General features: G+C 52.3%; 1 protein-coding gene across 2 annotated transcripts; it reads right to left on the bottom strand.

Moving 5' to 3' along the window:
• TRPV3 (transient receptor potential cation channel subfamily V member 3) lies at positions 1-27,453 on the bottom strand. 2 transcript variants are annotated; one of them, XM_054575648.1, is made up of 17 exons: positions 27,335-27,453; positions 21,055-21,159; positions 20,821-20,907; positions 19,467-19,621; positions 18,508-18,684; positions 15,720-15,860; positions 13,862-14,142; positions 12,052-12,228; positions 10,924-11,082; positions 9,890-9,991; positions 8,694-8,767; positions 6,067-6,232; positions 4,507-4,573; positions 2,972-3,246; positions 1,757-1,869; positions 381-460; positions 1-98 (listed from the first exon to the last, which is right to left on the bottom strand). In XM_054575648.1, exons 1-17 carry the CDS (start codon positions 27,451-27,453, stop codon positions 1-3), a joined length of 2,376 nt encoding a protein of 791 aa, XP_054431623.1. The 2 variants fall into 2 exon arrangements, with proteins under 2 accessions (XP_054431623.1, XP_054431624.1); XM_054575649.1 differs by having other exon boundaries at positions 1-95.
• Positions 27,454-27,880: the final 427 nt, after the last annotated feature.

Below are 27,880 nucleotides of genomic sequence, written 5' to 3'. Positions count from 1 at the left end.
CTACACAGAAGTTTCCGGAAAGTCTTCTAGTTCATCAAATGCATTGAGGGTGGTTTTGCTGTTGCTCTTGGAAGAATTTTGGATTTTGTTGAGATCTGCTTTAAAAAAAACAAACAACCAGAAAAAAACACTGTTTTAGAAAGACAGCCGTCTGCAAGGAGCACCTCCATGTCTTGATGCACTGCCAGGTTTCCACCACCTGATTTTTGAAGTTATTCCATCTCGGGTTATAGCATGTCAGAGTGGGAAGGGACCTGAGAACCAATTTAATCCAACCCTCCCCTTTTACAGATGGGGAAATCAGGGCCCTCAGACTCAGTTTGCCCAAGGCCGCGTGGTCAGACAGGAATGGTTGTCACACTTCCTGACAATAACAGTACCTGTCCTTCTCACAGGCCCCGGATCTTCGTTGAGGAAGGAGACGTGTGTTTTCCATTCAGTCCACTTCACCTCATTGATCCTGCAAGTGTGAAAATCATTCTCAATATTTCACAACTGCATCTCATGTAACATAAACAACTAGCACGACATTGGGGGTGTCCCAGACAGCTCCTCTTTTGTCTGCCCCAGGGATCAGGGTTTGAAATCTGCCTACACCCTCATTTTCCCAGACCTCCAGGGCTAAGTCTCCTTCCAGCGTGTCGGACCCCAAAACTCAGAGAGCTATAACAGGGACATCTTCCGACAGCAGCAGTGTGTCTGCCTGGAGAGAGGCAGTCCTTGGGGACGTGGGGAGGGGAGAAGGGAAGAAGGGCTCCAGCTCAGAAGAAGGTGTGAGGATTAAATGCATAGATAGTTAACTAGGGCTAAGGCTGCACTAAAAGGTGGTTAGGATTCAAACCCCCAAAGAGTGGGCAGTGCCTACAGTGTTGGGTTGCAAATGGAGATGATGGTTTCGCCAAAGTTCGTATCAAAGACCATCTCTAGAGTGAGCACGTCAGAATTAGAGACACTGTTAGGGTAACAAGTAGAGTCTGAAATGTTGGCTCCAGGGAGAAGGGGTTTCAGTCAAAGAAGCTGGTTAAGGAAGGTAGTCAGTAGGGTCAGGTAGTCAAATGAGGGTAGGAAGAGATGGACTTAGCAGAAAGGATGGGCATGGCATGTGCAAGTACTTTATTAAAATCAAAAAGCTTGAGCCCTGGCTAGTGTGGCTCAGTTGGTTGAAGCGTCAACCCATAAACTGAAAGGTTACAGGTTCAATTCCCGGTCAGAGCCCATGCCTAGGTTGCAGGTTCAGTCTCTGGTCAGGGCACATATGAGGCAACTGGTTGACGTTTCTTTCTCACATCGATGTTTCTCTCCCTCATTCTCTAAAATCAATAAGCATGTCCTCTGGTGAAGATGTAAAGAATGTCTTAAATCTTGTTATCTCTCAAAATGTCTCGATATGTCTCACTTTCCATTGCCAGTAACGAAACGTGCCTGGGGTCCCCTGGTGTCACTGAACCCACATGGGGTAGACAGAAAGACAAAAAGTGCCAGACTGGGGACTCTTTTCTAAACCAGGTACTGGAAAGGGAGAGGCTGTGGAGGCCCCTCCGAACCTGCAGAGAGGGGACCTGCAGTGGGGGGTCTCCCTTCCTCTCCCTTCTGCCGCTCAGGAGGCCTCGTCCCAGGGCCAGTGCCCGTGGAAGAGCACACTCCACCTTCTGAAGAGGCCAGAACAGATCACAGCACTGTTTCCCTAACATTCACGAACTGGGCTCTTTTGCCCCACCGAGGGACTGCCACCAAAGGGGTCCCCTTCCTTCATTACCGCAGACACAGCCGGAAATCTTCCTCCGCTACTTTACACAGCTCTCCCATCCGGAACCTGCTCCTCAGCCATTCTGGCAACATTTTCTCAAACTCCAAGATCGTCCTGGCTCTCTGGGGACAGAAACCAACCTAAGCACATCGCTGAGGAGCCAGCCCAGAGGCACAGTGGTGTGTGAGTGCACATACAACTGAACATTCACGCATGCACACACAGACAGTGAACACACAAAGTACATGCACACAAGGACGTGCACAGACACACAGGCACATGCGCACGTACCACCCAACAGCCCACTCCACCCCTACTGAAAGCTCAATGCATAGAATCTGAGGGTTCAGCTAATCTACTGAATTCAAAAATTTTTTTAAAAACCAGAAAATTTGGGAAAGGTGTTCGAATTACTTTAAACATGGCATAAACAATGTTTCTGAAAGCCCAGGCACTTCCTAACTGAAAAAGTTAGGGTCCTGGGTCCCAGAGTGAAGGAGTGTTCAGACCTCAGGTAGTCAGTTCCGCTTCCATCCCAGGCTTGGAAGCCCCTCAGCAGTTTTCCTGGCAATAATTTGTCCCATCTCTCCTAGGTATTACCAGAAGCCAATTAGGAAGGGCCTAATAACTGAAAACTTCCTGTGTCAAATCAATGCTTTTTTCCTTGCAGTTGTTCCATATACCTCAGCTCTGCCTTCTGGGGTCACAGGAGGAAGTCGCTCCCTCTCACAGGTAGCTCTGCAGGTATCTGAAGGGATAACACCTTCTTCAAGCCTTGTTTCAACACCATTTCTTGAGGCATGGTTTCCAGCCCTCTCTCACCTCTGGTCACCACCTCTGGATGCTACTGTGGTGGTATCCTCAGCATGTAAGGCCCACAGTATGTGAGGAGTATCAAGGCCAGGATGAAGGAGAGCAGAATTGTCACCTCCATTGTGCTATACCCTACCCTATACTCCTCCTAATGTAACCTAAGGTCACATTTCAGCAGCCATATACCACACACTGACTGTGAGCCGAGCAACCCCGTAAACCTTAACTCCTCTCGCGTGTGCTGTTGATTGTACACTCAGGGAACCTAGAAGAATGCTTCATCCAACTTGACCAAGCATAAGGAGCTTATACAGATTCCCAGGCCCCCCACCAGCGCTGATGGGTGTCAATAGTGTGTGGTGAACTGAGTCCCCATAAAGGCTCCCATCCCAGCGTTTCCACCAGGCTCACCTGTAGGCGCCAGATGCGCTCACTCTCCTTGGAGACATTCTCCACAGTCTCTCCCATGAGGGCGATGAGCATGTTGAGGAGGAGGACGAAGGTGAGGATGACGTAGGTGATGAGCAGGAACAGAAAGAGGATGGGGTACTTGGAGTTCTGCTGGATGTTCAGGTCACCCAGGCCTATGGTGAGTTTGAAGAGTTCCAGCACAGCATCGCTGAAGCTCCCATAGGAGGTACAGTCCTTGTGGTTTTTGGGACACTTCTCAATCAGCGAGGCCAGGGCTGGGAGGACATAACAGAGTGCTCCCCTCAGCCTCTCAGCCTGGTTAATTACCCAAGGAGCGCATGCTTACTTGTAGGTACACACATGCCCACACACTCCCTGCAGGCCTGCCTCCTGCCCCTTACTCTCGCCATTGAAATTCAATCTCCAGCCCATCTCTCCAGAAGCCTCACCAGACTGATTCTCTGCAGAAAGCCCTTCCTGCCTAACCAAGCCCACGTCTTCTGTCCTTCCCTTACCCCACCTTCTAGCCCTTGATCACTCACGGCCTTGTGGAGTTGCTAATTATAATCTGTGTGTGTCTCTGGTTCCCCATCCAGGCTTTGAGCTCCTGACTTCTGGTAGCCTAGGTTATCTCCTGCAAGACTGTGAGATCCTAAGTGTCCTCCTAAAGCTCTGTGCTGAGATCCCCTGGCCCAGTCCTGAAGCCCTATCTTCTCTTCTTTCCAGCACGCTACAGCGGTGGCTCATTGCTGGCTGGCTGGCTGGTGGGTGGATGGATGGATGGATGGATGGATGGGTGGATGGATGGATGGATGGATAGTCAAATTAATGAGTGAGTAAATAGATGGATGAATAAACAAGCAAATGAAGGCTCAAATAAATATGCAAATCATAACACAGAAAATGTGTCAGGCAGATGGAAGCAGCTGCTTCACTTCAAATGCCAATGATCAATGGGGGGGAGGGGAAACTGGCATGGGAAAATACAACCATCTCTCCCCATGCGGAGGTTAGAAAGAAATCAGGTTTTAAGAGGGGGCTCCCCACGCCTGGTCCCCAGCAGACCAGAGGCTCTCACAGGCCCGGCAGACGCAGACTGCAGAAGACACAACGAGGAGGGCTGAAGGAGGTTACCTCAATGCCCTACTTTCCTCCCGTTTTTCAAAGACTGCCAAATACCTGTGAACTTTAGTTTCCCCATCTGTAAAATGGGGCCAAAAACACCTGCCAAGCCCATCTCAGGTTGCAAGGGTCACAGGGATGGATGTGTCCTGCAGTGGGGATGGCTAAGAGCGACCGGCCTGGTTTGAATCCTGGAGTCTAAGCCTCAGTTACCTATGATCAGGGATGATGACCCCCGTGACTGGGATGTCGAGAGAAGTGAAAAGATAATGCCTGGGAAAGGCTGAGCACAGCGCGGGCTCTGTGGGTGGCTGACACAACTGTTGCGGAGGCTGCTATGGGCTTCGTCATTCTGACATCTGTATAAAGTGCTTTACCAAGGTGGGAGTTAGTATTACTTATAAACCAATTACCTACTCCGAATCCAAGTAAGAACACGATATATACAAACAAGAACTTCAGAACATCATGCAAAATGACCTATAAAGAAAGAAACGTGATTCAAGGGTAAGGTTTGAGCACATTTTCACTGCACACCAACCTCACTGCTTCCCTCCCAGGCTCCCGCCCTAACCGTGGCCTCACGCAGGCCATTCTCCCTGCCCCTCAGCCCAGTACCCAGGATGCTCCAAAGCACCGCTCTGGACCCCGCCTTCTCCAAAGGGCCTTCTGTTCTTTCTCTCTCCCCTCTTCCCTCCTCCCTCCTCCCTGCTGGAACCCAGTCTGCACCCACCCCTGCTGCTTTGCCCTGCCCAGGAGCTCCTTTCTCACAGGGTGTCACACCTGGAACCCTCACACCTCCCCGGGGCAGTGGTGCGCCGGAGCCAGCTCCTACCAGCTCACCAGAGTGGACTGTTACACTTTCATGAATTTTGTGAGCTACTTGTTAAACATGGCCGTTAATAAAAATTAAATCTTATAAACTTATAAGTAAATAAATCATATTAAAAATAGAGATAATGAAACATCGAAATGCATCACTTCTTGGTTATTTTACTACATTTTACAATTATCTATGCTCTTCAAGTTATTTATATCTGTCATAGCCACATGATAGAAGTACTATTAATAGTGTCACTGTGCACCTCTTCCCAGCTCTGTGGTGACGCGTTGGTAGCTGGAAATCAGCTAGGGTAGGAGTATTTATAACATAGAAATTGGTAAATCCTACAAATCCGAGATTGACTCATTGTTTTATTGATTGTCTCAATCCAGAGTGAGGACAGCAATAGAGAAAATGTTAAAGCAGATTAAACTTAAAAATGTGTCCTATCTGCAGCTGCCACACCGTGAACAGCACACTAATATTAGTGAAGTAGTCCTCTAGTATTTGAAAACTATTATCCAATTCAGCAAATATGTGTCTCACATCATGGACAACCAACTGAAGTTCCAACATGCCTTCATTGTTTCATCTTCATTTTATTCCTTAAAGAAAAATATCAACCAATATTTATGTTGGAATGACACTTATCAGTTACAACCATGGGTTAGCAGCAGATACAGGAGCTCAACAAAAATCAACGAATTATTCAGCGAGACTCCACTAGCTATGTGGAATTTACAATAAGGACTATTGTATGTTCTATTATTATTTAGAAAGGAAATTGTGTACTACATCCTTTATATAGTAAATTTTGTAATAAACATTGATATATCTGTGTGTGAGTGCATTTCCCAGAGAGCCGGTTGCTAAATACTTACCAGCACACCACTGCCTAGAGGTGAGAACCTTCCTTCACAAAGTATATCCCTTCTCAATGGCCAACAAGTCCAGCCACTTTAGGGTCTGGACACTTAAAGCTGACCAAAGGCAAATGGAGACAGCGGCATTCAGAAGAAGAGCAGCAGCCTGTCCCTAGGGCAAGCCCCTTTTGCTCTCCAGACCTCCGTTTCCCCATCTGAAAAATGAACATTCTACGAGGGCCCTCCCAGCCTGCACATCTCTGATGCTTGGAGGCCCCCAGACGAACCTTCTGGATCATGACGCTGTACATGCCCATGGACTGGAACCCCCGCGTGTAGTAGAGCATGTTCGCCCAGCCCAGGGCCATGGCCAGCACGAGGCAGGCGAGGTACTCTTTGTAGGCAAACAAGTACAAGAAGACAGACAGTATCACAAGCACAGCTTGGACAAAACTGTTCAGGAGACACAGGAGACAAGGGCCTTACTTACTTCTCAGCATCAGGGCAGATAGTCACACCCCCAACCTCCCTTAAAACCCTGCGCCATTGTCCTGGTGGCTGATGCTGAAGAGATGGGTAAGCCCAGACCTGTTAGGCCATGTCTAAAATCCAGACCATATTGCCAGATGCAAGTCAGGGCCAGCAGTGGGCTGGTTGCAGCTGACTTTTTTTTTTTTTTTTTTTTTTACTGTTTATTGATTTTAGGGAGAGAGAGAAAGAGAGAAACATCAACGTGAGAGAGAAATATGGATTAGTTGCTTCCCCTATGCGCGCTGACCACGGATTGAACTTGAAACCTAGGCCTGTACCTTGACCAGGAAGTGAGTCCGCAACCTTTTGGTGTATGGGACAATGCTCCAACCACACCGGCCAGGGCAGTAGCTGACTTAAAAAAAGAAAAAACACAGATCCCCAGAGCCCAGGAGATTCTGATTCAGAAGACCTAGAGAGCAGCCCAGGAGGCTGTACATTTTTCAAAACACCCACATGGTTTCTGATTCTCACATAGATTTCAGAACCACTGGGGTAGGCTGAGGATGCAATGAATTATTGCATTTTTAACCAAAATGATAAAAGCGGACAAAATTTATACTTATAAGCCAGTCATAACAAAAATCACTCAAGCCCATTTTTTTAATCTTTAAAAAAAATACAATATATGCCAAGTGAAATAAGTGTCACAAGAAGACAAATACCAAATGATTTCACTTATATGACATCCTTAGAGTGGTCAAATTCATACAGTCAGAAAGTAGAATGGCGGTCACCAAGGGCTGGGGAGAGGGGAACAGGGAGCTGTTGTTTAATGGGTATAGTTTCGGTCTTGCCAGATAAAGAAATCAAGAGACTAGCTGCACAAAAATGTGAATGTACTTAACAATACTGAACTACACACTTAAAAATGGTTAACGTGGTAACTTGAATGTTATGTGTATTTTTCCACAACTTGAAATTTTTAAAGCACAATATATACTTACCATCTGAGATAAAAAATCTGGCCCTGGCTGGTCAACGGATTGAGTGCTGGCCTGTGAACCAAAGGGTGGCTGGTTCGATTCCCAGTCAGGGCACATGTGTGGGTGGCAGGCCAAGTCCCCAGTAGGGGGCACACAAGAGTCAACCAGAAATTGATGTTTCTTTCCTTGTCTTTCTCCCTCCTTTCCCCTCTCTCTAAAAATAAATAAATAAAATCTTTTTTTTTTTAAGAGTTCAAAATCTACTCCTAAACAGTGCGTATGTACAGCATCAGTTATGCAGACATCTGGATAAAGCCCTCTCTTGCTTATAACATCAGGCAGTCTCCACTATTATAAAATATGCAACTAGCTGAAGTTAGGACACGGGCAAACTTGTTTTTCTTGTGCAGTGACAAGCAAACATTTGGTTGATCGGTATATTTGGGACTTAAGTGAAGAAACATGTCTACACCTTTCTCTACACTAACAAAACAGCTCAAGCACAAGAGTAAGACAATGCATTGATGCCTTTTGTCTGCACTAAAGCCAATGGCTGTACAAATGGGTTTTTCTTTGGAATCACCATACTTTCTCAAGGGCTCTTTGTGATGTGCATCATGGGGGTGCTGCACCTGGCCACAGGAACGAAGAACTCAGTTCATGCCTCTGAAAGGTATACTTAATAAGACACTTAGGTAATTGGAAACATCAGGCCAAGATTCAAAGTCCTATAGACCCTGCCTCACAAATACTCAGAACAAGGACTTCAGAGGCATCCACAGAAGTATGAGGTCAACATTCTTCAACCCCAGCTGCAGATTCAATCAGCCTCTGCTCATTTAGAGAAAGGTCATGTAAGCCTCTGTGTCAGCTGCCCATGGCCCCATTCAGGCAGGGCTGAGCTGGGCTCTCTCGCAAGGACTCTGTGGTGGGAGCCAAGCCTGCGGTAGCGTGAAGAGATGATGACTGAGAGGCTGGGACTGGCTTCAACGGCACTGAAGCTCCAAGTGACTTGTGAGTGACTCACTCCCTGTTCTGTACCTCAGTTTTCATACCTGCAGATGAGACTCAAAGCTTTCTCAAGTACTTTCCAGCTCTGATCTGCCAGGGTCCATGCACCTTGGAGGAACTGGGCTGGAACCCTTCATAGAAAAGCAAATGACACTACTAAGCCTCTACATGCTTTCTCCGCGCTGCCTGCCACTTGGGGCTCCGTGGCAGGGTGGAGTCAGCCATCACTGCTGCCCGACAGAGGGCACTGCCCTAGGGTTTGCTGGATCTCTCTATGGGCATCTATGTGCCGCTCTCATCAGAAGTCGGGGAGGAGGGCCTTGGCCATCGGACACCGGGACAAGGTAACATGGCAGAATGGCTGTCCCAGAGGGACACAGCAACCACCATCTATAGGACTTTAGCCCTGCCTGTGAGGCAGTGACAAAAGGGACAGACCTACTTACAAGACAAAGTGAAACCAGGCATCTGAGAGGATGGACTGCAGATCCGAGGGTCTCAGCAGGAAGATCGCGATGCCCTGAGGCCAGAAAGGAAAGAAAAGCTTCAGCCCCTTCCTGCCTCTCAATGGAGGATCTAGGGAGGGGAGTCTTTCCCCAGGACGGAGACTCAGTGTGTGAAGGCCCAGCCAGGGCCCAGGAGAGGGCTGCAGAGGGGACCTGTGCCAGGAGGGCAGGGGCAGCCCTGGGGTAAGAGTGCGTGCTCCCCCAGATCTTTGGAGGCCTGTCACCCTCGTCCTCACGCTGGAATCTCTAAAACAGCACAACCATGAGCTCCCTGCCAGCCCCCAAATACAGGGGTGGGAGAAAGTGGATTAATAATAATAATACAATAATTCACAAATAATAATACCAGAATAAACTCTGTTTCACGTACTCACAAATGTAAACCTACTTTTGCCCACACCTGTATAGACTAGCTGTCCACCTTTGGAGCCGTGCTTCAGGCTGTTCCCCACTCCCGCCCTGCAGTGACCTTCTCCCCCGTGTCCTCCTGCCCAGTCCTACCAGAGTAAGTGCCACATCCCCGACACAAGTCATCTCTTTTCCCCTGAGCACTGGTCTGAACCCAGCGCAGGGTCTTTTCACAGTCTATGTCAAAGACTAGATGTCGTGTCCCTCTGAAATCCCCTCAGAGGACACACCCCTTCTCCGTGACCCCTCCCCCAGGATCCCACAGTAGGTGATTTTCAGAATATACCTGTTGACTCATTGGTTGGATAGATGGATGATGGATCAGTCAAGTGACAGACTGATAAGCTGGTGAAAAGATGGGAGGATGGGAGCACAGTGGGTAAGGATGGGTGGGCATCCAAATGGAAGAATGACTGGGTTGATGAGAAAAGATAGTTGATTGAATAGGTGGACGAAAGGGAGAAGAAGATGGGTTACTGAGTGGCTGGGGTGGGTAGATAAATGGCAAACAGATAACGGATGGATGGAGGGGTACATAGATGAAGTAGGTAAGATAGGCCTGCTTATTTATTTATTCCTATTTTGTCACTAAGCAATCTAAAGCTTAGAAAGGAAACAGCTCCCCAAGTCCCCAGCAGTAATGGCACAGCAGGGTATGAGCAAAACTAAACCTGCTGTCACCTGCCTGTATTGCAAGCCAGTCTGGAAGGGTTTAGAGGCCCGCTCACCTCTTTCACAGCAATGCACATGGCCCAGATGAGCACGAACATCCTTCCTAAGAGCTGCAGCCACCCCATGTTGTGCGTCAGGGCCAGGGGGTGTGGGAGGGCCTGGGAAGAAGGGGCAGGAATGAATGGCACAGGATGGCGAGTGAGGAGGGCAGGGGTGGTGCCAGCTCTGGAGGGACCGTGCCCGTACACGTGCCGAGCCCTCAGGCTGGGCAGGAAGCCCGACCTCTGTGCAGGGTTAGAGAAGGCTCGGCAGCCCCCTGCCCCTGCCTTCCCCATGCACGCTGGGAACCCAGATTTCCATAGCAAGGAACATGCGAACAACCCTCACATCTCATGCCATTTGTCCTTATAAGAACCCGTCCACATTCAGACACTCACAGGGCCTCGTCACAGCTAAATAAAGCTGAAAATCTGTGCCCCGAGTAATGGATGGAAACTAAGGCCCAGCTCTGGCTGGTGTGGCTCAGTGGATTGAGTGCCAGCCTTCTAACTGAAATGTCACCGGTTTGATTCCCAGTCAGGGCACATGCCTGGGTTGCAGGCCAGATCCCCAGGTGAGGGACATGGGAAGGGCAACTGACTGATGCATCTCTCTCACATCAATGTTTCTCTCCTTCTCTTTCTCCCTTCCTTTCCCTCTCTAAAAATTAATAAATAAAATCTTTAAAAAAAGAAACTAAGGCCCAGAGTGGTGGGAAATCTTGTGGAAGCGACCTCCCCCTCCCTCTGTATCCTGCGGCTCTCACATCAGAAACATCCAATCAACTCCAGATTTAGACTGAGCCTGGGTTTTGGGTCTCTTAATTCTTCGGGTCTCCCCCAGTATGGGCCATCCTGGGGCTGAGCACCTGGGGCTTAGCCCAGCAAAGCGCTGGGGACATACTCAGTTCCCTAGAAACTGCGAAGGGCCGCAGTTAGGGAAGCCCACAAAACTCTGCCTCTCGGGGCCTGGTTTCCCGTCTGCCCGTGGGGCGGCTCCAGGCCCCTACAGCTCTGACCACCCCGTCCCCTGCATCAAGGGGCCCACCTACCTCTTTCTCCCGGGGTCGGTAGTAACAGATGAGAGTCAGGGTGATGTTGTAGAAGAAATAAAGGCAGAAGGACAGGAAGAACATGTACTTGGCAAACTTCTTCCATTTTATCCGCAGCAGGGTGTGCAGCGGCTCCAGGGTCAGCATCTCGTGCCGGTTCTGAGGGAAGACCACCACGTCATTAGAGACATGAGGGGGGTGGGGAACCACTGTCAAAGGCCCTCATTTCAAAGGAAGCTCTGAGTCAGCACTGCCTCTGGCAGGTGGGGGGAGGGGGGACAGTCATTATGTCCAAGGGACTGGTTTAACAGGAAATGTCAGGAGAGTAATTTCCAGCTCCCAAGGCTCCTTGCCAAAGGGCCCAGTCAGCAGCCACACACCAGAGGAGCCAGGCTTCCAACAGGAGCATCGTTCAGTGTGGGGCAAGGGCTACAAGGGACGAGTGTGACTGGGGTTCTAGCTCCAACCTAGCCCCTCTTCATTGTGTAACCTTAGGACAGCCCCTGACCCTCTCTGGTCTTTTGTCTCTTCATCAATACAACTGCCCTATCAATCCAGGATGTCCTGAGGATCCATGAAGACCCCAGAGCAGTCAGACTCTGGGAAGCATGATTCTTGGTAAAATGTAAAGAATGAAGATCCAGCCTGCTGCCTCACTTTCCTCCAGAGCCCAGAAACTGCTCACTGCTGATCCTCTCTCTTCCCCTCCAGTTTCACTGACGTCCCCCTCTTGCCTCCTCCAGGAAGGCCTCCCTGATTGCCAAAACTATGTACTCCCTGACCCTCATCTGGGACCAGGTTTCAGGGGAAAGGGAATTCTAAGCAGGGTCAAATAGAGTGAGAAGGGGGTGGGGGGCAGTGGGCAGGGGAGAAACAAGATGGAGAAGATTAACACCAACCATCGGCACCCCCACACCCACATTGCCCAGGATTCAGGGGCCATGAGACCCTCACCCAGGGACTGCTGGGAACAAGTGAACTCTACACAGGCCCTGCCCATACTGTGCCAACTCTACCCAGTAAAGCAAAGAAGTTTCAGACATGGCCCGCTAGTGGCATGGAGTCTTCCCAGCATTCCCAGAGCCCAGCCCCCATCCCTGCCTTTCCCCGGCCCTTTGGAAGACCCACATCAATGTTGGTATTGTAGACAATGATTTCCAGCACCGACTTGTCTGTCGTGGTGTCCACGTTGGTGAGGTCGTAGAGTGAGGACGACACGGGCCCATATGCCCAGTCAGTGAACTTCCTGGACAGGCTCCGGAGGGGCTTCTCCTTGATCTCACGACTGAGGATGTACTTCAGGATCTGGGACAGGAAGAGGAACAACTGTCTGCCACACAATGGAGAGTGCGGCCAGGAGAGCCAGGAAGATGCTCCCACCAAGGTGGGATTGGTCTCACGGCCACTGTGACCCTGGGCCTGGCTTTCTCCATGGGACGGGCGAGAAGCTTGCTGTTCTGCCCACCTCCCTGGGAACTGTGCATACCAGAGACAAACGTGTGCAGGCCCTTTGCACGCCGTGGAAAGCTGTATGATCAGCTCTTAAAACCCAGTCCAGTGAAGAATCTGGGAACTGGCAGTTATGAGAGATAATTTCTGTTTGGCCTGGACTTGAGAAGTTAGAAGTTTTCCCAGCTTCCCCATCTCACCCTGCCAGGTGACACTCACTGCTCTAGCCAGACACAGGGTGATGCAAAATACCAGTCTTGTAGAGAGACCGGAGGACCCACTCTAGGTCCATGCTCCTTAAACTCTGCTGCATATTACGTCACTGGGGAACATTAAAAAATCCCACACCACTGTGTAAATCAATCCAAGTTTCTGGAGGGGGTCCCAAGAACATGTATCCTGTGCGCTTCCTGGGTGGCTCCAAAGGGCAGGCCAGGTGGACAACCACGGCTCTCCAGCTCACTGCTCCCTAAAAGCTGAGCCCTGAGGTGCTGTGGTACCCTGGGGGCCAGGAGGGCTTCCTGGGGCACCAAACCAAGGCCCAGGCGGAGGGACCTGTTGAAGGGAGCAGTGTCAGAGTCCTGATCTCACGTGACTCAGTGGGGTCCCTGTCTCATCTCAGGCAGAGCGCTCCTAGGGTCAGGACAGGTCTCCCCAAAGACAGAGTCTGTGCCTTAAGCATGAGAGGGAAGGAAGGGGGGCGGTGAGGAAAGGAAGGGGAGAGACACAATTCCTCCTTTGTCAAAGCCATTCTCCATTCCCTCCTCCCCCAACAAGGGAATGAGAAGGTCTCTTGTGGGTCCTAGCCCTGACCATTGGACCAAGACGCAAGGCCCTCAGGGCACCCACTCCCCACCTGCCACCTTGATCTCAGAGCAAGCATGGCTCCAGCCACCAGGAGACGGGAGCCCACCCCCACTCGAGTCTCCACCAAGGCTCCTGGTTAAGCCTGGGGTTCCACAGCCACATCACATGGGCACAGAGGGCCATAAGCAGCCACATGCTCTGCTGGGGTCTTGGCTCAGAGTTGCAACCTGATGGACAGGCTGGGGCTTCTCCAGAGTCGGGGAGAGGCAGCCCATTGGCTCTGGACCCAGAGCAGCCGCTCTGGGACGCCTGCCCTCCTGAGAGGCAGAAGGCCCCAAGCCTCCCAGCCTCCTTGCCACACAGGAATCCTCAGCCACAAGGCATTTGAGATATTGTGTCACTATAGCCTTAAGGCTCCCCAACTCTGGCCGCAGGGACAGGGCTGCGAGGGCAGGAGATAGAAGCACGGAGTATCAGGGACTAAAACCCAGAGGGTGGGCCCTTGTACTGCACCTCAGTGGCTCTGTGCGCTTACTCAGAACAAACCCACCTCCGGCCACAAGCACACTCCTGAACAGAAGGCTGAGAACGTTCCCTGGCCAAGGAGTGACCTCTGGGGCCCCAGGGCTGGCAGATGGTAGAGTGCCTCCTGCCCCCACCCCGACCTGTCCCCCAGCCCCACCTCGGCCTTGCCCAGCTTGGCGGCCAGCTGCAGCGGGGTGAGGCCATCGTTGTTGCGCGTGGTCTCCAGCTCCCAGTTGCCGCTCCTGAGCAAGATCATGTTATACATGTGCATAACGAAGTCATTCTGGGTCTTGAAGTCTTCAGCCACCGTCACCAGCGCATGTAGGATATTGTTGCCCCGTGAGTCCTGCGAGGTGATATCTGTCTGCTCGTTCTCCATAAGCAGCTGCACGATCTCGGGCTGGTTGGTACATGCTGCCAGGGCCAGGGGCGTCTCGCCTAGGGGAGGGTGAGCACTGGGGCTCAGTTCTCTCATGGACCCAAGTGGTGTTCCCAAGTCCCAGGACTGAAGCCCGTACGTATCCTGACCACCTCAGTAGCATTGACCCTGACGCTCCCTGTCCTACTCCCCAGCTCCCTGTGTATGAGAAGAAACTGAAGCTAGATGATTGCAATAACCCCTTTTCTTAAACATACCAGGCATTTTCCCACCCCAGGGCCTTTGCACTGGCTTCCCTCTACCTGTAGTGCCGTTCCTCAGATATCTGCATCACTCACTCCCTCACCTCCTTCAAGGCTTTGTTCAAACATCACCTTTTCAATGAGTCGCCCTAACTGCCCTATTTAAAATCAAAATCCACCTCCTTCCTGCCCTAGAACTGTTTCCACTTCTCATGCTTTTACTTTTTATTTTTTCAATAGCATTTATCATTTTCTGATGTATTACTTAACGTTATTTACAGTGTTTATTATTGATATTCTCTTTCCCATATAGAATATAAGTTCCATGAGGGCAGGGACCTTTGTTTTGTTCACTAATGTATTTCAAACACCTAGAACAGTACCCAGTGCATATAGTCAGTGCTCAATAAATAGCTATGAAGAATGAAGGCAGGTGACTCAGGCAGTCACACAGCGAGCCTGAGGCAGAGCCAGGACTGGAGAGCAGGTCGGCAGCTTACCTCCCGCTCCGTCCCGTCCCCTGTCTTCATCCCACCCAACAAATGTGTCCCTATTCTACCTCCAACCAGGTCTGACACTGGGCAGTGGACTAGACGAGACCCGGTCCTCAAGGCCACCCAGACCCATCTAGTCCTGCCGCTTCAAAAGCTGCCCAGGAGAGATAAGAGGTCCATTGTTGTCAGTCATTCGGGGCTGGAGCTGGGTAAGACACAGGTTTGACCACAAAGTTGTGCCAGGAAACGTTTAGCTGTGGTGGGGCTGGTTGTTTCCTGTCCTGGTCAGCGGGGTATGCGTTTGAGCAAAGGAGCAGAACTTTAAATTACAACGGGTGACTTTTACCGTATCTAAACTACACATTTTAAAAAAGTATTTTCCCCTAAAACTTCCTAACCCCATTTGCTTTTGGATTCCTTCGCCTGTTTGCAGTCCCTAGAGGCTCTGAGCACAAAGGCCAAAGACCAGAGCTGCCAGCCCGACACCCTCATCAGCTGCTTACTACACGCGGGGCAAGTCATTTCCGTGCTCAAAGCCCGACTCTCGGCCTGTGAACTAGGTCTGTCTCCTCGTTCTGCCTCCCTGATCTCTGCTCCTCTCAGACCACTGTGTGCCCTCTTGGACTACCAGGTGACACTGCTGGGCTGCAGGCTCCCACCTGCCCAGCCCTTCCCTCTCTGGTCTAATTCAGAAGCATCTGCCCCTCGCCCACCCCGGTCCAGGCTCTGCCCTCCACGACAAGTCTGAGCGGCACAAGTTCGCAGCCGGGTGTCCAGCCCCCAGCCCTCTAGCGCCGCCTGAGGCAAAGGCTGCCGGGGCGGAGCTGGGCTGGGCGGCCCCTCCCTCCGCCTTCCTCCCAGACTCGAACCCCAAGACCCTGCCGGGCTGGCGGCACCCACCGAAGTAAAAGCCTTCGTGCTGGTACTTGGGGTTGAAGAAGACCCCCTTGGCGTGGGCGTTGACGTCGGCGCCGGCCGCGATGAGCAGAGCTGTGATGTCTCCCTGCCGCCGCTCGATGGCGATATTCAGTGCCGTCTGCCCTGGGGACGGGGTGGGAGGGGCAGGGGGCGCTCAGTGGCTGCGACACCGGGTGACAACCCTGTCTGGCCTCTTTCCCTTTATGGCCTCTCTACCCTCCACGGAACCATGGTGAAATAAGCTGCCTGTTTGGTCTTGGTGTCGCCAGCTGCCCAAGTGTCCCACCTTCATTCTTTGCTTCATTCATTCTTACAGGAAAGCAAGGACTATTTATGGGGCGCCTGCTTCGTGCTCCCGGGCTTGGAGCTGGGGATATAGTGCATACAGGATGCAGTTTTGATTCTTGTCCTAAAGAAGCACCGTCTGGCTGAAAATTAACTGCTACCACACAGGGAGGTGGAGGCGCTCTAGTAGCAGAGGAGGGGCCCTTAATGCGGTCCAAGGGGCTTCCCAGAAGTGGCCTCTTAAACTGCCATCAGCTAAATTTAACAAGGCTGGGGGGCCAGTTCAAGGCCTGATAAGCCAGGGTAACGGGTTAGAGCTTTATCCCGAAGGCCCTGGGAAGTCACCACACGCTGAAGGAGAAAAGTGACCTGACTAAAGTTTTGGGTTTTGTACTTGTGCATTTACAGGTCACTCTGGCTGCAAAATTGGAGGATGTTATAAAAAGAGCCCAGGCTTATGTGGAACTGCTGTTCCAGTAGAGAAAGAAATAACAAGGCCCAAAGAACGTTAGGAGAAGAAGGAGCCCTCAGGACAGTCTTAGGGGCTTGGGGAAGAAGGGTTGCCTCGGGCAAGGTCCAGGTGTCTGGCCTGGGTGCTGGGTGGCTGGTTCTGGTGCCTGAGGAACGGACCAGGGGGCAAGCGGTGGGGAGGGGGAGGAAGGACAATAATCCTGTTGGTGGAGTCTTCAGAACCTCCAGATAGAGGGGGCGCAAAGGCAAAGGGGGTGGGGCGGTTCGTCTCAGAGTGTTCTAAAGAGCTACCATCTTGCCAAACATAAAAATAAATTCCTGGTGTATGAAAGAACTAAGCATTTTTTAAATTGTTTTAAAAAAATAACTTATTCAATTAAATCTGAAGGCCTCTGATAAACTGCTAAAAATAATATTTTTAAAGTTGTCATTGTATCCCTCTTAGCAGTAGTGGGAGGAAATATTAGTCTTTATCAAGATGGGGAAATTGAGGCTCTGAAAGACAAGGTGATTACCCAAAGTAAGGAAAAATGCTGCTCTTGCAGGGAGTTCTTAGAACAGCGAAGGGAAGGGAAGGGATCAACAGATGCCATCATGGAGTAGGTGTCTCGGAAAACAGAAATAAATGGTTCCTCCCACCATGCGGTGGGGGGGTGCCCACAGCCCCCCACTATCCCACCAGCAAGGCATAGATTCATAAAAGAAGGGAAGGACAAGGGGAGGCTTAGAAAGGAGAGAGGTAAGGATTTCCAGCCAGGACAGCAAAGCCTTAACAGAGACACTAATCTTCATTTATTCACTCATTCAAAAGACATTTATTGAGGACCTCTTAGGAGAAACACTAAGGGCACCACAGAGTCCACTGCAGGCAAAGCAAAGTCCACCCTGCCCTCAAGGAGATTCCTCTTGTGCCAGAAAGAGGAATCTGTAAGTCCTAAAATACTGACAAGAAGAAGGGACAGAGGGGGACTGAAAAGGGAGAAAAGCCAAGACAGAAAAGCCTGAGGCATTGCCTCAGCCTCCTTGGCCACGGGACTAGTATCACCTCCCTAGCGAGGGGCTGAAAACAGGATACGGCTCGTCCAGCTTCCCTCTTTACTTTGACTACCAGGGAACTCAGTGTTGTTCAGCACTCAGTTGCCACAATCTTCCCTGGGTTCCCTCTCTTCCAATTGATAGCTTTTAGTTTTTGACAATTCTTGACTTTGTGTGTGTGAGAAAAGTTAAGGCCCACGCTTGACTCCCACTTGCCAAAGGCTGAGATGTTTAGTGCCCCCTGGCATGTCATTCAGACCCTGTCCAGTCATTCTTGAGCCCATCGTTTTTGCCACAAGCGCCTTATCAGATCCCGGTGAGATGTGTATTGACTCCAAAAACTCAGATGAGGATCTACCTTACTAATTAATTATTCACAAGGTATTTCCTGACCAGGGAAACACTGTCTCCGGTGGTCCCTTGCCCTTTCCCTGGCCCACCTAAGAAAGAAGCCACTAAACTGAAATCCAACGAGGGCAGTTAAAAACAATGATGATGATGATGATGATACTAATAGTTGACATGTGTTGGCCCCGCCCAGCTCTCTAACCTCATCTCCTGCCTCCTTTCCCTCACTCAAATGTGCCCAATTCATTCCTATTCATTCCAGTTCATTCACACTATTGCCCTTGCCTTGGATCCTTCTCATCAGGCCAGGTCAAAGGACACTTCCCTAACCATCCACCCTAAAGTTGCCCATCCCCAGTCACTTTTGGTCACATTACCTTTTTCATTTTATTTTCAAAGTGTTTTCCATCTGTCACCTTACTTAGAGCAGTGGCCTTTATCTGTCTTGCTCACCACTGCACCCTGGTTCCAGAAACTATGCCTAGAATGTGGTTGGTGCTCAAAATTCTTTGTGGAGTGAAGGAAGGAAGAGAGGAGTGCCACGCTTTGTGCTTCGGGCTTCCAGTGGCAGCAGCGCCTCTGTGTGGCCCGGCTGTCCCGCTGTCTACACGCCCCTCCCGTGGGCAGGTACCTTCGTAGGCCTCCTCGGTGTACTCGGCGTTGATAAACCTGTCCAGAATGTCGTTCTCATCAGCAAAGGCGAGCAGGATCCGCACAATCTCCTTGGTGTGGGGGTTGATGTTCAACAAGGCCTTCATCAGGCAGGTCTTCCCGGTGTCTGAGGCTGTCAGCTTGTGCAGGAGGAAGTCTGCAGGCAAGGTCACAGGATGGAGGCGCAGCAGGGGCCCTCGGCCCTCCCAGCCCAAGAGAGGGGAGGCGGGGGTGTGGGAGCTGCCACCTCAGACCTCAAGACCTCACTGCATGCCCCCAGCTGGCCTCCCTGAGCCCACCCCCCCCCCCCCTCTCTCTCTCTCTCTCTCTCTCTCTCTCTCTCTCTCTCGCAGAGGCCTGGGAGAGCCTCATCCGAGGTCTTTCACTCTGGTTTCTTCGCCCTCTCCCTAGTGGGGGAAATCCCGTGCACTGCAATGCTTCCAGGGCCTGCTTCAGTGCCAACAGCCCCAAATCTCCAGCCTGCCCCCTCCTGGTAGCCTACAAATAGAGATTTGCCTAGCTTACTACTCCCTTAGTCCCCAAAACAGCTTGGGGACTCCACCATCCATCAGGTCACCTGTGGCACCACCCGACTCCTTCCTCCCCTCGCTGTCTGTGTCCTTGAGTCCTGCCAAAGCCACTGCCTGAGCGCTGCTCCCCCTACCTCAGCCGGGCTGCTGGAGTCCCAACTCTGCCTGGAAAGCGACCTTCTCCAGTTTCACCCCCAATTCTCCCAGCAGTAGCCAGACTGTGACCCTCACCTGTCTAAGCCCCTCCATGGTTCCCTATTGCCCACAACGTCAGGTTCAAAGTCCCTAACCCAGCCCAGCATTCAGGGCTCCTCACCCACCAGCCCCAGGGGCTGGTGCGAGGGAAGGGGAAAAGCAGGAGCCCAGCAGGGCCCCCAGCCCTGACCTTCTTTCAGGACCAGGCACTGACCAGGCACATCCAGGCGGCGTCGCCTCTTGCAAAGCTCCTGCAGCTCCACCAGCAGCCCCATCAGCTCCTCCACGCAGCCCTCGGACACAGCTGCGAAGATACGCTTCTTCAGCCGCTTCTTTTGCCGCCTCCGCTCTTCTTTGACCTGGTGAGCACTGAGGCCAGAAAAAATTTTCAACTCACCACAATGCACCCACCACCACTTCCACTTTCTCACCTCCTGCCACCAGAGCTGCTGTGCCTACAGGACACTGCACCCCAACATCTCCACATGCCTGTGGCAATGCCTAAAACCCCTCTGCGCGTGCTCCGGGCCCCTGGAATCCATGGTGCTCTACACAGTCTCCCCTTCTAATCCAAATGCAATCACATCATTTCAAAATGTATATTTGGATACACAGAGTGATGAATAGGAAGGATATACTCCTAACTGTTCAGAGTGATTACCTTGGAATTATGGGATTTGGGGAAGGGAAATTTCATCTCCATATTTCGTGTTATTTGAATTTTTTCACCTATCCCTCCCCGCCCCCACACTCCAAATTGGCAACCATGGTTTGTGTTGACATGTATCCTTTGTATGTGCTCTTGCAAAATGTACATTGATGTTTGATGGTTTATATGTCTGTATTTTAATTTTTTTAATCCTTATCCAAGGATGTGTTTACTGATTTTTTTTTTTAGAGAGAGGAAAAGAAAGAGAGAGAAATCAATGAGAGAGAAACATCGATCTGTTGCCTCCTGTTCACACCCCCCTCCAGGAATAGAGCCCACAATCTAGGTATGTGCCCTGCCTGGGAATCAAACCCAAAAGCTTTCTGGTGTACGGGACATGCTCCAACCAACTGAGCCACCGGCCAGGCCTATATGCATGTATTTTAAATTTACATATGTTATTGCATTAAGTTCTCATTTTGCTACACGCTGTTATGGATGGGTATTATTTTTATAGTTCATAAAATGTAATACTCTCCTCCTCCAATAAATTTCCTATACATCACAGCCATAGGCCCAGACATTTGTTCCAGTCCCCCAGGAGTGGCAGCTTCTTTTTTTTTCCTAAAGATTTTATTTATTTATCCCTACAGAGAGGGGAAGGGAGGGAGAAAGAGGGGAAGAAAAATATCCACGTGTGGTTGCCTCTCACCCGCTCCCCAGTGGGGACCTGGCCTGCAACACAGGCCTGTGCCCTGACTGGGAATCGAACCCACAACCCTTTGGTTCGCAGGCTGGCACTCAGTCCACTGAGCCACACAAGCCAGGACAGCTTCTGTCTTTTTTATTCAGGGTCCCAGTGCCCGTCCTGGAACCAGCCTGTTGGGCGCTGCGGGAGGAGGGGAAGGGCCAGGCTTACCTCGGACTGTTGGGGTTGGATGGGGTCTCTGCCACATCGTCCTGAGGAGACTGCGGGGAGTCCATGTCATCACAGTTGCCAGAGAGGCTGGAGGGGAGGTAGAAGAGAAGAAAAGGGGACACATTTAAAAGTGAACAATGTTAGCATGCGCAACCTGGCCTGGCCGCATGGCCCAGGGCCAGTCACCGCCGTCCCTGGAGCTGAGGGCCCGCCAGGGCAGTGGGTTGTACTCACCACTGCCGGATGTTGGAGTCCATAGGCTTGGAGAAGATGGGAGGGGAGGTCTTGGCAACAGTGGGGTTGGGCTCAAACCCTTCTATCTCCAGGAAGAAGTGAGCACTGGGAGGACAACCAAGCAAGACCGTTAGAGCTGGGGCAGGGCCTGCGCACCTGTGTGTCCTGCAGCCCTGCTGCCAAGGGCGCCCACGCCCTGCTCTGGCTCCACGCTGGGCTCCTTGCCTGCATGGTCTCGCCTCGCTCTCACAGCAGCCCTGCGGGGTGCACATTGTCCTTCTCACCCCCATTTCATAGGTGGGCCTGTGGAGGCTCTGAGGTCAAGCAATTTGGCCAAAGTCACGCAGCAGGTAGGTGTCAGGGTCTGGATTCAAAGCTGGGTGACTTTTTGCTAGAAATGCTGGCTAGATGAATCCAGTGGTCACTCCTGGGGTGACCCACCACCTGAGGCGGGTTTCCTGTCTGCAGCTGCCTCCAGGTGCAATGGACTCAGCCGGGATGGGGAGCCTGGCAATGGGAGCTAATTCCTTCATCCCCCCCCCCCCCAACTGACCCTCCCGAGGCAGAACCCTTCCGGAGACGTCCCAAGACCATGAGACCCACAGGGTCTTTTAATGACCCTTGAAGGACAGGGAAAGGGCTGGAGTTACAATGGCTGTTCAAGTACAGTCCCCAACCCCACACTCAACCCCCTTCTATCATCACTCATGCTGGGGAGCCTGGTCAGGAAGGAGTACTCAGGAAAGCACTTTGGACAGCAGAGGAGAGGAACAGTGGAGGGGAGAGTGAAGGGGCTGCTCTTCCCTGGGGCTGGGAGGAGAGAGAGGAGAGCTCAGAGCCCCAGGGAAGGAGAGAGACTCACTGTCCCATAAGTGACAAGACACACTCCCAAAATGCGACTTCCCAGACAGACACAGCTTCAGCCGGCCTTTGGACACGACCACAAACACAGATGCGCCTGCTCTCAGAACCCACAATCACACACTCGGAGACACGCCTTCTTGTGATGGCCAGGACAGTAAGGATCAGGCTGAGGATGACCTCTGCTGCAGCATCACGCCCCGCCCCAAGGCTGCTGCAGTGCCAGTGCTGGCTCTGTGACCTGTCTCCAGGACCTGGCTCCGTGACCCGGCCTGGACTGTGGCCTCCGGCCTCCGGCCTCCTTCCCAGGCCCGGAAGGATTGACACACAAGACCACAGAAGAGCTGCCAAAGTACAGCCCCAGCCATACCAAGTTTAGAAGGGGGGCCGCAGGGGAGGGATGGTGGCCCCATTCTACAGATGGGGAAACTGAGGACTGGAATGAAGAAGCAGCTCATCCATAGACACCCCTGAAGGTCAAAACCAAGTTAGTCGAAGAACTGACTCCTGATGCCCAGGCTCATGGCTCACACCATCATCCGTGCTGCTCTGCTCTCCCCTCAGCCCCCGGATCTGCTTCCCATCAATCAACTCCAGGAATTAGCTGCAGGGGGAGGCCACCCAACTCAGCCACCTCCTGGGGAGGGGCAGGCAGGACGGAGACCCAGGCCTTTCCTGGGGAACCCCTCTCCTCTCCTCCTGGCACAGACAAGCCTGAAGGCTCAGCTACTCCAGAAATGGGTGTCAGCGGGGTGGGGGCAGTGTTGGCTCACAGGTCGGCCCTCACCTTCTTGTCTCCTGCCCTTAAAGAGGAACTTTCTGGCCTGACTTAAAGGCGGATCTTTCTTCCAAAAGAGAAGACAAAGGGAGGAGCAAACCCCTGGCTCGGGGCCTGAGGCTTGGGTTCTAGTCTGGCTCTGCCTCTGCCTCCTGTGTTACCCCAGGTAGTCTCTTGCCATCTCTGGGTCAAGCGTCCTGACTTGGGTAGAGAATGGTTGGGCCAGATGACCCCCAAGGCTTGGGCTCTGGAGCAAGGAAGCACTGGTATTGCCCACTTATGGACCGTCCAGCTGAAATGGACATCAGAGATCATCCAGTCTCATTGCCAAACCCCTGCCCCCTGCAGTGGCCCCACAATAGCCACCCCAAAGCTATCCCTGCCTCTCTGCGCTCCTCAGTAGTGCATTTACTCAACAAATATTTGTCAAGAGCCTGCAAGGTTCCAGGCGCTGTCCTAGGAACTGGGGGTATAGTGGTGAACAAGTGGGCACAATCTTTCCCCTCATAATTACTGTTCTGGTGTGTTGGTCTGAACTGGCCTCAGTGATCAGATCAGGGCATAGCACAGTGAGGCTCTTGCTTTACTCACTCTAGATGACACACTGTCCTTCCCTATAAGCTCCTCAATGCAGAAACTACAGTTATTCCATCCTTGATTCACCAGAATGCCACACTGGTCCTGACACTCAGAAGACCAACTGAATGGATGAGCAGAGAGATGGATAGGCGGTGAGTGAAAGGTAAATGAGTGGGAAGAAGAATGGCTGGTGGGACAGGTGAACAGTTGAGTGGATGGATGAATAGATGGATAGATGATGGATGCATAAATGGATAAAGGAAAGGATAGATGGATGGATTCATGCAGGGAGGGAAGGAAGGAAGGAAGGAAGGAAGGAAGGAAGGAAGGAAGGAAGGAAGGAAGGAAGGAGGGAAGGAAGGAAGGAAGGAAGGGAGGGAGGGAGGGAGGGAGAAGGGAGAGTGGCTGAGGAATTAGTAGCTGGGTGGATAATTAGGTGAATAGATGGAGAGACTGGTGAACTGGACCAACAAGCAGACAGCCACAACCCTACGCTATAAATGTTTGGACGCTGCATCCCTCAAGTGCCTCCCTCTGGGCTCTCAGTTGTCCGAAGGCCTCACCTCTCATGCCAGCCTTGCACAGGAAGCTGAGAAGAGGTCCTCTGCCCCTTTTCCACTCCTCCTTTCAGGGCCTCCTCCCAGAGCCCACAGAGGTGTTAAGAATGGCCCAGGAAACCAAATCATGAAAGAAACAGAGGGCCCGAGGGAAGGGAAGAAGCATGTCCTCATCTCACAGTGAAGTGACCTCACTCATGCTGAGGGGCTGCGCTGAGCCATCGGGCGGCTTACTCACCAACTCACCCACACCTTCTCTGTTGTATTGCCTGCTCCTTCACTGACTCAGCCACTTACTCAGAAACTACGAGTGTGCTCTGTGTAGGAAACTTGGGGGCCGGGAGGGGAGAGATGGCCTTTTTAGAGGCCTTGACCTCAGAGATCTCAACCAGAGCTAAGACATTGTTCTAATACAGTCCTAGGAGAGACTGTAGGAGCTCAGGGGAGGAGAAGGTCCTCCCAGTTGAGGACAGGGATGGGGAAGGCTCTGTGCTCTGTCACGTGGGATTTGAAATGAACCTGAGGTTTGGGAAACAGAGAGAGCAGCATGAGAGAAGCATCTGGAAGGAAGGTGAGGGTTGTGTCTGAGGAAGGGGGGTCTTCAGGGGCCGGGAACGAGAGTGGTAAGGACCAGGCTGGAGAGGACCCAGCAGTGGGCAAGGATCAAATTCCTGGGGCAGGAAGTTGCGGGGCCACGGGGCCTGTCCAGGCCTACCTTACTTGCACATGCCCCCTCTCACCCTCCATCACAAGCAGAAGGCAAGGCCTTGTGACATCTTGGCTCCTGATCCATAGCAGGTGCTGCCTGTTTATTCCTACCAGGGCACCTGGGTGTTGTTAACTCAGGTAAACAGACAACTCTGCCCCATCTCTCCTGCATTTCTGCCTCTTTGGAGGCAAAGAAGAGAGGCAGGAGGGTGGTGTTTGGTGAACTAGCTCAAGGATAGCCCTGCTCTTACCCAGACCAGCCCACCCTGGAGCCTGTCTCACTTGTTTTGTCCCCAAAAATGGCCACATGCCCTGAGACCAACGCCTCCGCAGCCTTTATCAGCCTTCATCTCTGTCCTTGGGCATCACCTTGCCTGGGGCCCAGTAAGACGGTCACAGTCACAGCGACTCACAGGGAGTGGCTGGAGTATTATGATGGTTCAGGAAAAAGTCTCTCCCCGATCTAGATTTCTCGGTGCCTTCAATTCCACCATTAACACATATTTCCTTCGTGGTCAGAACTGCCTTCTTTGCTTACATACAATTTTTCTTTTTCTTTCCAGACCTGAGGAGTCCTAACCCAAGTCCTGAGGGAAAGGCCCAAATTTTCAGGGCTTTGGATCAAGTAGGCACACAAGGCCCTCAAAGAGCCCTCGGGAAGGAGAAGGGCCACCACTTCCTGAGAAAAAGGTCACATCTCACAGCCAGGCGCTTGACTGGTTAGGGCCGTAGGCAGAATGGAGCTGGGAGCTAAGTTCACAAACAGGGATGGGCTCAAAAAACATAGCCTGACTGCTGGAAGAACCTGGGATTTTCCTGAAACTCTGTCTTCAATCCTTCCCTAAGATTCAAACCTCCCCTGGGAGCATGAGGGGTTTGGGGGAGAGGCAGGAGGGCAGTGTTGGTTCTTAGCTCAAGAACCTCTCTGCTCTTACCCAGACAAACCCGCCCAGACCCAGGCTGCCCCACGGACCTGCTGATCTATGAATTTTCTCTCCTGTGCTCCAGGGTGGAGCTTCCGTCTGGATGTCCCTTGGGCGCCTCTCAGGCAGCATTTCACGCCTGAACTTGGCTTATTCCTCCTGACCTTGCTCCTTCCTCCCTGACGCACCCACGTCAGAGAGGGCCCCATCATCCCTCCAGCTCCCCCCACCAGACGAAGGGGATGTTTTTTGTTCCTCATCCTCCCTCCCCTCCCATAGTTGACCCTGTGGACCCTAATCATCCTAATATCTCTCTGATTGGTCTCCTTTCCTCCACCCCTAACCACCCAAGCTCAGATCTTGCCCCTTCAGCTTCCCAACAGCTTCTCCTCCAATCCATCATCCCCAGAGATCACCCAGAGTATCCTTCCCAAAATGCAAACCTCGCCATGCCCTCCCTTGCACATAAAATCCTCTATGGCTCCCCATTGCCCTCCATTTTGTCCAGTCTCCTTAACTGACCACCAAGACTCAGCCCCAGGGGAACTCGTCTCCTCAAACTCACCCACCCAGCCAGCACTTCAACCACATGGGACTCCTCACTGCTCCCTGCCCCCAGCCCCTGCCCAGGCTGCCCTCCTTTTCCTCTCCTCCTGCCATCGTCCACTTTAATATCATCTCCTCCAGGAAGTGTCCCAAGATTGCCCACAGGATCAGCACTACCTTCCTCTCCCCAGGCCCTAGCCTGCCTAGTTCACTCTCTCTCCAGGGCACTTCTCATTCTCCTGGGTGCCCCTTCTCACCATCCAGACAGTGAGCAGGGGCTGGCATTCTTCGTCCAGTGTCCTAGACCCCCAGCCTGGGCCCGGCCCCAGACCTGACGCACAGGAGACCTCGGTGGTTATTACTCAAGGCAACGTGAGGGAAGGCACCGAGCTCACCTCTGGCCCAAGAGTGGGCCTGGGACAGGGGCAGAGGAGGCAGAAAAAATGAGCCAACCTAGAGCAGGGGGCGCCCACCCCAGGGCCAGGGGAAGCACAGCTGGGGTGGGGGAGGGGCGTTCAGGCTTGAGGGGCACCAAATAGGCCGAGGGGGTGGAGGGACTGCAGTGGAGGCAGCTCAGGGGCAAGGGGTAGCCCTGCAGAAGTGCTTTCCCTCCTCCATGTTCCCAGCTGGGAAGTCGTCATAACCGTCCCAGCCCTGCCCAATTCCCAGGGACCCTGTGGAGTGATGGTGACAATGATGATGATGAAGATGAAGCTCAAGGTAACAACAAAAACAGTATCAATGCCAACATGTGCTGGGCGCCAACTGCGGGCCAGGCACCGTGCTGAGCACTTTGATGGAACAATCCCGATCAACCATCATCCTATGAGTCGATGCCATTTCTGGTGCCCTGGTTACACAGGTGGAGTCGGAAAGGGCCAATAACTGGCTGGGCATGCAGCGGATGTGCATGGAAATAGCACCCGGGGGTTGGGGGGGTGCCCAGCCAGCTGTAATCTCCACCTACCTTTTGCTCCTTGTCTCCAGGATGGCTCCAGCCATCCCTTACTGTCCCCAGGAGCCTTCCTGAATGTTCCTGCCTCAGTGCCCATGACCCCATCAGGAAGGCCTCCCTGATTATCCCAGCCATACTGACCTCCCCAGCTCAGTGTGCAGTATGGACTCCCCGCCTCACCCCCAGGCATTCACACACACACACACACACACACACACACACACACACACACACCCAGCGGGGCACCAGGCTGCCACAGATGAGGCTGAGACTCCAGGGTCCACCCCAGACAAGGGCTCCGGAAGGTGGGCACCAGGACTTCCGTGCCCGCACAGCACAGCCCTGCGGCCAGGCCCAGGCCTGCCAGTCCTACCTCTTCTTAGTGGGGGTCATCTCTGCTGGCCTCTTCTCCTGCAGGACGACAGGGTTCCCGCTGGAGACGGTAGCTTTTCTGCTCATCAGGGGCACCAGCTCCTTGGGGTGGGCATCCATGGCTAGCACACAATCACAGCACAGATGCTCACGTTGAGGGGCAGGGAGGAGCTTCAGGGGGCTTCAGACCCCCCTGTGCCCCCTACTTATACCACCTAGGATGGGGAGCTCACTCTCTCCCTTCCCAGGCCACCAACTCTTCTCAGGGAGACTGTGCCTGAAGCTCCCCCTGCCCCCCGCTCCGTCACCCCTCCACCTGTGTGTCCTAGGAGGGCGCCGCGGAACCTCCAGGTACAGACCACTGTGCCCTGAGCCTCTCTCAAGACATCCTCTCCAGCCGCACCCACCTCCAAGTGAACTCCAGAGAAGAAGCTCTGCTGACCCAGTGTCCGTCTCTGACTTTGCGCTCGGAGCTGTCCTCAGCAGAACAGGACTTGCCACCTCCTTGGCTCTAGACGCCATGCTCCTAACAACACAGTTTCGACCC

Source organism: Pteronotus mesoamericanus, unplaced genomic scaffold (genome assembly GCF_021234165.1).
Source record: "Pteronotus mesoamericanus isolate MK-2021 breed Mesoamerican mustached bat unplaced genomic scaffold, CSHL_Meso_final contig_317, whole genome shotgun sequence".
Lineage (NCBI taxonomy): Eukaryota > Metazoa > Chordata > Mammalia > Chiroptera > Mormoopidae > Pteronotus > Pteronotus mesoamericanus.
Note: the sequence above shows the minus strand (reverse complement) of the source record. Positions and strands in the feature narration are given on the sequence as shown.